Source organism: Aspergillus mulundensis (genome assembly GCF_003369625.1).
Source record: "Aspergillus mulundensis strain DSM 5745 chromosome Unknown scaffold_8, whole genome shotgun sequence".
Taxonomy (NCBI): domain Eukaryota; kingdom Fungi; phylum Ascomycota; class Eurotiomycetes; order Eurotiales; family Aspergillaceae; genus Aspergillus; species Aspergillus mulundensis.
Genome location: NW_020797896.1, coordinates 1,379,223 through 1,388,488, shown reverse-complemented (window position 1 = coordinate 1,388,488; position 9,266 = coordinate 1,379,223). Strand labels below are relative to the sequence as shown.

The window sequence follows — 9,266 nt, the reverse complement described above, 5'->3', positions numbered from 1 at the left end:
ATGGCCCAATTCGAAGTCGAAGCTTTCACCCTCCTCGCCCTCGCCATCGTCGCCATCGTCCTCCGTGTCGTTGCACGATGGAGCATCGCGGGGCCCAAGAACTTCCAGCTCGATGACTATCTTATGCCGCTGGCGGGGGTGCGTTCCTTCCCATCGCTTTTTGCCGATATAGATGCTAACAGTTGTTGTGGCGGATAGGTAGTCTACGGCCTTGAAACAGGCGCCGCGTACTGCGTTGGCGCATGGTGGATGGGGCTGGCAAACAACAGCATGACGGACGCGCAGCGCCTGGAACTCAGCAAACATCCCGACTCCCAGGAATACCATCTGCGCGTTGGCGGGTCGAAGACGCAGGTGCTGGGCTGGTCGCTGTATACAACCCTGCTGTGGCTGCTGAAGGCTTGCATGGCGGTCTTCTACGGGCGGTTGACGTGCGTCCCAACATCCCAAACACTCTGCTAACACGCTTGCTGATGGCCTTTGTGTAGGGCTGGCCTCATCAACATGCGCATGCGCGTGCGCATCGCATACGCCATGATCGGCGCGACTTATATCGCCGTCATCTGCTCCATCCTGTTCGGGTGCCACCCCATGTCCAAGAACTGGCAGATCTACCCCGACCCAGGCAACTACTGCCAACCCGCAGTATCAAAGATCGACGTCTACGTTACGGTGACGCTGAACGTCGCGACGGATATCTACCTGCTGAGTATCCCGATGCCGGTACACACAACCCAACCATGAACCCGAAGGAAAGAAACTGACATGGACGATGGACAGATCCTCTTCAAAGCGCGCCTTCCCATCCGCGAGAAACTCGAACTCCTCGTCCTCTTCTCCGGCGGAACATTCGTCATGGCCGCCGGAATCCTCCGCTGCGTCCTGATCGTCACCGTACGCGATGTCCACCCCTCCCTTCCCCAACCACAAAGAAGCCTTCTAACAGCCATCTAGGCCGGCGCAAACGGCGCCTCCCAAGCGGGCTCCTGGGCGTGCAGGGAGACCTTCGTCGCCGTGATCATCGGCAACGCCCCCATGATCTACCCGTTCCTGCGGCGGATCGCAAAACGCGCAGGCCTGTACATGACGACGCACCGAACGGCGCACTCGCAATCCTACCCACTCGCTTCAACCGACGACAAAAACGGCAACGGGGGCGGTGGCGGCGGCGGGAAGAGTTTCATGGGGATGTCGCAGGCGAGCAAGAAGAAGCGCTTCCGACACCCGCTGTCCATACCCGATACGCAGTGGCGCGATGACTCCGAGACGACTGTTGCTGTTGCGGGCGAGGAGGAGGGCGATGAGATGGCGATGCTGAGTAAGAAGTTCAACCACACGCAGGGACAGTATGGCATGGGCGTTGGGACGGGTGGAAGGATGAGCGTGCAGAGACAGATGAGCCTCGAGGCGTTCCGGAGCGATGCCGGGGCCGCCGAGGCGGTTATTACGAGTGGGACACATGCGAGTCCGAAGGGGTCGAGTACGTTGGCCTCTAGTCTGGATTCGATTCGGGACGAGGAGTTGAGTGGGATTAAGGTTGTGCGGGAGACGATTGTTGAGAGGAGGGATGTTTGATCCCTACTAACTTCGTCACCTTGTCTTCCAGCCATTCTTTTGGATATTTCCTATTCCTTATGATGTGATCGGTTCATTCATTCCCGTCTACAGTGTTCTTTTCCTTTTCCTTCTTTTTTTTATTTTTCTCTTCTTATCTCTCTAGGGTTAGGGTCTGGTCGGGTCGATGCGATGGGCTGCCTTGCATGTGCATTCTGGGGTTCGGTTCTCGGGATTTATATATATGGTACCTTTTACTCAATTCAAAGCGCTATTGTCCGCTAAATTAACAATCGCAACTAAAGAAACGCGTATGGGTCATCTCGTTGCTCAGTAATGACCATGATATACAGAACTGACCACATGTAACGACACGGCCCTAAGGAGCTTAAGGGCTCAACACTTCACCTAGAACGGCACTACAGTCCTGTTTACGTGCGGAAATACTTAAAGAGTACGCTTATAGGAGATAATCCAATAGCTTGAGATTGGGGGGAACTTCTACCTTCAAACTGCTTTACCCAAGCCCTACCTAGATGTACCCTGACTACCACGGTTCATGAATGGAATCCCGATAGCGTTTGCCAAACCCCAGATATTTAATCTAGCTTGCCTTAACCAACCTCCACTCCATCTTAGGCTGTGAGGCTATGAGTGCCCGGCCGTGCTTTGTTAATAAACCAATGCGCTGGCCACCATCCACACCTTGTCATAGCCCTTCCCTGCTACCCATAGAATACATTAGCATCACCATCACCGTACAGTTAAGCCAGGTACCAAAAGGCACTACCATACCAACGCCGAATGTCCACGCAACCAAGCTCACTTTCATCACCTTCCCCATCAACTCCTCATTCCGATTCCCGACAAAATGCCAGAGAACCAAATCCGATCCTCCGTCTCCTCCGTGGCCGGGCTAAAACCCAGAGCCAGCCTCACACCCCAACGCACGGTCTGCCCGTCGCGCGAGTGGAACGAGCTTACTATCTGTTCTTGCGTTCCGGACCAGAGGAGGGGGAGGAGGAGGAGGAGTCAAGGCTAAAACGGGCATACGAGAGCCAGACAGAGGAACCGAGTATACGCAGATGCGCTTCCACGGGGATCGGGGTTCCATGGTTGTTGCGAATGGTTTCTGTTTCTGGAATCCACATCCATCTCCCCCCGCTCTTCCGAGTACCGTAAGTAGTATGCAAATGCAAGGAACCGCCGGGCGTTGTGAGTTTTGCTGGGAGTGCGGGCACCTAATGGAATTGATACAGTAGTCCCACGAAGGCCAGACACCAAGTCTCCCCCCGGGCCCCCGTTACCAACAAGATCAACGGACAGTCGCCAGCGAGAATCCCCACCACCTGCAGCCGAGTCCATTGCTCTGCTCTCGTCGAGCGCAAGGCCATCGCTGAAGTCCGTGGGTGTTGAGCTTGAGCTTGAGCAGGGCTCCACACTCCACACTCACTCACATCCACACCCGAGGCCGAGTCGGCGGCTAGGTATTCCAACCCTCCCCTCGCCTCGCCTTAACTCCCATACAGCCGCCACCACCACCTCATGCCAGATACGCCGGAACCCGCGGGGCCAGGGGGCGCGGATCCCGCCTCCACTCTGAACGCGGCTGAGTGTGTCCGTCAGAAGGAGAGCCATGGATGCGCGTAGAGGGCGTGCGTCTCTTCCTCTTCCTCTTCCTCTTCCTCTTCCTCTTCCTCTTCCACGTCCTCGCCGTCCTCCTCTTCCACATCCACATCCACATCCACATCCACGCCCATACTCCAGCTATCCCTGGTAGTGGTAGAAGGGGCCGGAGGAGAGTCGTGCGTGGTGATAGACGGGAACGAAAGCGAGCCCGTCCCTCCGGCATCCCTAAACGTAAACGTACTCGACACTTGCATTTGTGTTTCGCGCCGATGGCAAGAAGGACAACCAGTTGAACCTTGTTGGAGGTGTTGGAGCTGGGGAGTAGGGGCGTCGAGACTCGAGGGTGGATTGGTATGTGCTGAAGAGGAGAAAGAGGTCGAGGGGGGGTTGCTGTGGAGCGGGGTGAGACGTCGCTATATAGGGAGAGGGAGAGGGAGGAGATATAGACTTCTTTTTATGTGAATGTCTTCTATTCCCTCTCCCATCTTGGATGGTATAAACTGAAAAAGAAAGTAATATGAGACTGTCGTGCAGGAGACCTTACCCTGTGTCCCATCAGCGATGTGATACAAGCCTGGAGCAGTGACACCTGCACGACATAGCAGAGCCCAGCACGACATAATAAGCCTAGACAAATGAAGAGCAGCAGACAAACAAATAGATCCCAGTTCCCAGTGCTACAGATACATACATTTGTTGCGTGCAACATACGGTACATCTCGAGACAAGACAAGACAGACAGACAAAACGAACGAAAAGAGTCGTCGACACCAAACACCGCGCAGCCCAGCCCAGTACAAGTCAAATCTCACTAACCGAACTTGAGTAACAAAAATCCCGGCGTTCCACGTGTGGAATCAATCAAAAATGTCAAAGTCAAAGTCAGTTCGTCTTTGGGGAAGAAAGAAAAACGCCCAATAATCATGCCATATCCCTCTCGACAACTCCGTGTACTTGTGTCCGTCTGTCCTGTCTCTAGCCGGTAACATTTTAGACAATTGTCCCAGTCTGTACTTGACTCGTTCCGAGTCGGCGGGCTGCGGCTCGAGTGCTTCGAGTGCTGCGACCTGCCTTTTTCCTCTCATATCCTCCGTCATTCCTCTGTCCTCTGTCCTATTTCCACCGTCATCGACATGGTGCAGTTTCAACGTGGATAGCCGGTTTGTGTTCGACGAGCGCACGATTTGGGTTCGAGCCGTGTTGCGTTTCTTGCGATACGTTGCGATGGGCCAACGCGGGTCGAGAGCGAATAAGTTAATGCTCGCCCCCCTCGACCTTGACCGATCTCTCTGGCTCATTCGGATCCTTGCATCCTTTAACAAGTTGATGGCGCTAATGTATGTCAGTTAAGTTCCGGAAAAAGGGTCCGAGACCGCCCTCGGCCGCCTTCAGAAACCTACCTTCAACGCATCTTTCCGCGAAAACTGCTTATCGCAGCTATGGCAAGGATACGGCTTAACCGCCAGATGGATGCGACTATGCCGTTTCAGATCGTGGTTCCGGTTGAAGCTCTGCCCGCACTTGTCGCACTTGAACGGCCGGTCGTTGGTCGGTCCGACGGCCCCGTGCATCATGTGCGGATGGTGCCCGCCATACATCTGCTGCATGCTGGCCGCCAGTCCGCTGTTAAAACCCGGCAGGAGCCCAGACTGCGGCGGGCCCATCAGCGACATCTGCCCGCCGGGCGAGTGCACGTTCGTCATCACGGGACCGGTCATCGCGGGCAGGCTGTATGACGGCCAGGGCTGCCGTGGTTGGGGCGGATAGCTGAGGTGTGGTGGGGGAGGATTCGACGCGACGCGTGGCGGATGGTGCATGGGTAGTGGTGGTGGGCCGGTCGGTGCGGCAGGAGGGTATTGGTAGCCCGGTGGGCTGGAGAGGACGGCGCCGTAGGCGGGTGCGGAGGAGGATTTGGACATGTACGGGTCGTTCGAGGGGACGGGGGGGTGGGAGCTGAGCATGGGGTGGGCGGGCATGTGAGCGGGTGGTGCGGTTGCGGTTGCTGAGAGCGGCTGCTGGAACGGAGGGAGCTGGTTCATGTCGTATGTCGGGGCCTGGGGCTGCGGAATGGAGTCGGCGCCGGGGGTGGAGGTCGCCGGATTGCGATGGAAGGATGGGCTGAAGGGATCTCGGTTGGAATACGACGAGCCCAGGTTCGGTGTCCACTGCCGGCCTGTACCGGTACTCCCGCTATATGAGCCGCCTGCCCAGTACGAGGTCGATTCCGGAGACGATGACACGGCGGTCGTTGTGGCTGTCGTTGTCGTCGCGGTCGCGGTGGATTCTGGCTGCGATGCGATGACCGTGGGATTTGGAGGAGGGAGATGGGGATGGTTCAGCGGATGCGCCTGCGAAGGGTACTTGCCCGGCGTCGCGGTGAAGGTCGGCGCGGGCAGTTCGAAGGTGGGCAACGGGGGAGCGGCGGGTCGCCGCGCACTCAGCGGTTGCTGGACCTCCAGGCCCGTCCCCATGCCGGGGGGGATCGCGAGGGTCGCCAGGTTGGCGGCAGCTTCTCTCGGGGCAGGGGCGGAAGGCAGGACGGAGACAGGGAGGCCGAGGGTGGTCTGTGGAAAGGCAAGGTCGCCCAGCCAGAGTCGGTTCCCAGAGAGGGCGGAGAGGTCAGGAGGATCCAGGGCGAGGGGATCGCGAGAGCGATCTTGAATGGACGAGCGAGGCTGCGAGAGCGATCTGAACACAGGAGGCGATCTCAGGGTTGATCTCTCAAACAGTTAAGGATCGGCCAGATAAGGCCAGAGCTGAGCTGCGGTGGGGGAACTAGCTAGGCATACCATTACCCACAGAGGTGAAGAAGAAGTCAGGAAGAAAGCAGGGACAAAGACATGACCGTGAAGAACTGTTGTGTCTGGAGAGGAGGGCAGCAGTTGAGTTGATACGAGGGAGTCTGCGAGAGAAAGGTCGAGTCTGGTGCGGTCTGGCCAACGCGGGGGTGAAAAATGAGAAGGAGAAATGGGAGAAAAAGGAGTCGCAAAAGAAGGAAAAAGAAACGAGAGGCCAGAGCTAATCCTCTCGTCTGGTTGTTATTATTATTAGTCCTGGACCCCATTCTTAGACAGAGATTACTACTATGACCTAGTCGCTCTTCTTCCTCCAGACTCCAGAGTCTCGTCAGTCGCTCAGTCACTCTCCGTCACTCCCTCCGTCTCCGTCTCTGTTGATCCTCGGCAACGTGGTTGACAGGGAAGTCCCACCGTTCACGGGCCTAGCTGGAGCTGCTTGAGCTGCCATTCCTGCGGGAGTCGTCTCTCTACCCAGCAGACTGTCCGAGGCAGGCTGGCAGGCTGGCAGCTGACCCTGACACCGTCTAGTCTAGATCGATCAGACAACGCTCGTATCCACGGTCAGCGCTCCCAGGAGAATGGCATTCCAGGGCAGCAGAGAAAGAAAGCGATGGGTGGTCAGGTGGGCGGGAGGCCAATCGCTGCCAGCCGCTAGTCTGCAACAGGCCTAGGCTGTACATGCCACTAGCCGAGTCCAGCCTAGCGGCCTTGGCATCCCAACCTGTCAGATTGCATGTTTGCGCATTGCGCTCGGAGAAATGCGGGCCTGTCGGGTCGAGCCAACTCGAGCCTCGATCCCAGAGGGATTATCATTAAATGATTATTCGCTCACTCATCACCCTCCTCACAAGTTACTCCGTATCAGTTACAAGCACAACTGTCGCATCTAGACCTCTGACCGGCGGAAAGGCTCGCTCCGGACCATGCTGTCGGTGCCGGTGGGTCATGGCGGCCATGACACCGCAGAGTCGCCTCCTCCTCCTCCTCGCCTCTCGCCTCCTCCCATGGTCGGCCCCGACTCGGACTGAGTCCTGCCTGACTGCTCAGACTTTGCTAGCGACCTGACCAGTCAACTCTGTCTTTGTTGCTGTCTTCGTATTCAGCTCGCCTCGCTTGCAAGGTCTCAGGCCAGACCCCGGTTCTTCCCAAACTTGAGCATTCCCAGCAGAGTCTAGACCCAGCCGATCGCTCCCTGCTGGAATGCGCTGAGCCTGGACCTGGACCGCTGGCCCGAGATTAAGCAAGGCCATGGCGCGGTGGCTGCGGTGAGGTGGCGTCCTCATGGTCCTCGCGGTGGCTGTAGTTTATCGACATGGCGGTAGTTTATTTGCCTTTGGCTTGGGTAAGACTAAGAACCGAGACGAGACGAGGCGTTGGCGTGAGAAAGTCCGGGCGCTGTCAGACTCAGGATGCGTCGAGCGTCAGATGCAGCGGCCCGGAGTATGCGACGGGCACGGGGACGGACTCCGTTGCCGAGAAATATATATCTGACAGTCACAGTCTGACTGATCCTCCCAGGAACAATGCCAGTCAGCAATTGAATAATAAGCACGCTTTCCATACACAATTAACACAAATCCAATAGTAAAAACTCCGTACTCTTGATAGATTTGAATCCAGCACTACGATGGTATGAAATGCCGAAGCCGCAGCCGACAGTAGCACCACCTAGTAGCTGCACCACTCTAGCCGATGACATCAACGCGGGGTGTCTAAACGTCACCCTCACCTGCCTGTCCTCTCCAACGTCCTCCATCTCCCAACTCACCCAACTCAAACCACCTCAACCCAACCAATATCGTACGTCTCACTCTCTTTGTTACCTGTCTCATGTCCTCCCGCCAGCTTCTAACCTACCCGCTCCGTAGGTCGATCCTCACCTCGCTTCGCCAACGGCAACGTCTGTCGAGCTCCCCGTTCCAATTCCAATTCCAACCGAACCCAATCCGCTGCTCTTCCGTCATGTCCGGTGTCAGCAAGGCCTGCTGCTCGTACGTCCTGAAACATCCTCGATCCTATCTCCAGCTCGCTCGCAGCTAACCTTCGATCGCGTTAGAATCCCTCCCATCGTCGCAAAGGGCTACGAGCCCAAGGGCGAGTACAAGACCATCAATGGCCTAAAGACCTGTTCGTCCTCCAACGCACCGCCGCATTTCCCTATGCACCGGCATTGGCAATCCCAAGTCAAAATAAAATAGCAGCTAACGAACCTAGACGTAACGGGCCCATCGGACGCCACGAAAGCCATCCTCGTCATCTACGGTGCGCCTCCACTGCCTCCAACCCAAACCAAACCAACCCAAACTAAACAAAACTAACAATTGTGATCTACAGACATCTTCGGCTTCTACCCGCAAACCCTCCAAGGCGCCGACATCCTGGCCACCTCAAGCTCGCAAAAATACCGCGTCTTCATCCCCGACTTCTTCGAAGGCGATCCCGCCGACCTCTCCTGGTTCCCCCCACAAACCGACGAACACAAGCAGAAACTGGGCAAATTCTTCGAGACAAAAGCCGCGCCCCCCAACACGCTCTCGAAGATCCCGGGCGTCGTGTCCGAAGCAAACAGCTACGCGCCCTCCGAGAAGTTTGACTGGAGCATCCTGGGCTACTGCTGGGGCGGCAAAATCGTGGTCCTCTCGTCGGGGACCGAAAACAAGACGTTCAAGGCCGCCGTGCAGTGCCACCCCGCAATGCTGGACCCCAATGACGCGAAGAACGTGAATATCCCCATGGCGTTGCTGGCGAGTAAAGACGAGAAGCCCGATGATGTGAGCCAGTTCGGCGCGAACTTGAAGGTTGATCATTACGTTGAGACTTTTCCGAGCCAGATCCATGGGTGGATGGCGGCGAGGAGTCGGCTTGAGGATGGCGAGGTGAAGAAGGAGTATGAGCGCGGGTATCAGACTGCGTTGGACTTTTTGGCGAAGCATGCTTAGTTTAGTTGCTTTTTACTGAGTTGCTAGCTGGGTCTTTGGTAGGTTGGCGAGGTATTGCTATCCCTTTCGAGTATATATGTCTACCCATGTTAAGATGACAATTTGATCATGAACGGATCGCTGTTGCGACAAGATTTATTATGCAGAAGTGACTCTTAACGTCCTACGGAAGACCTAGGAACGGTAGATGTAAACGTAACTATTGAATCAAATCATAGTTAAAGCACTATCACGCCACGTCAACCACGACTTGTAAAGCCAACTTACCAGCCCTACGCGCACCCGGAGTCACCTACCTACTCGTCACTCCGCTGAGCCTTCGGCCAAACCAGACTCAGCGAAGTGA

General features: G+C 56.3%; 3 protein-coding genes across 3 annotated transcripts; 2 read left to right on the top strand and 1 right to left on the bottom strand.

Moving 5' to 3' along the window:
• Positions 1-1,575, top strand: DSM5745_07831 (uncharacterized protein; the record flags this gene model as incomplete). The annotated part of the gene is made up of 5 exons (XM_026749847.1): positions 1-138; positions 199-431; positions 489-723; positions 781-894; positions 955-1,575. The coding sequence occupies 5 exons, from the start codon at positions 1-3 to the stop codon at positions 1,573-1,575; spliced, it is 1,341 nt and encodes a 446-aa protein (XP_026601879.1).
• A 1,601-nt stretch (positions 1,576-3,176) lies between these two features.
• On the bottom strand, positions 3,177-6,025 carry DSM5745_07830 (putative C2H2 finger domain protein; the record flags this gene model as incomplete). Its single annotated transcript, XM_026749846.1, has 4 exons — positions 3,177-3,573; positions 4,198-4,496; positions 4,584-5,871; positions 6,018-6,025. The coding sequence occupies 4 exons, from the start codon at positions 6,023-6,025 to the stop codon at positions 3,177-3,179; spliced, it is 1,992 nt and encodes a 663-aa protein (XP_026601878.1).
• A 1,918-nt stretch (positions 6,026-7,943) lies between these two features.
• Positions 7,944-8,920, top strand: DSM5745_07829 (dienelactone hydrolase family protein; the record flags this gene model as incomplete). The annotated part of the gene is made up of 4 exons (XM_026749845.1): positions 7,944-7,972; positions 8,038-8,108; positions 8,196-8,243; positions 8,316-8,920. 4 exons carry the CDS (start codon positions 7,944-7,946, stop codon positions 8,918-8,920), a joined length of 753 nt encoding a protein of 250 aa, XP_026601877.1.
• Between the last annotated feature and the right edge of the window lie 346 nt (positions 8,921-9,266).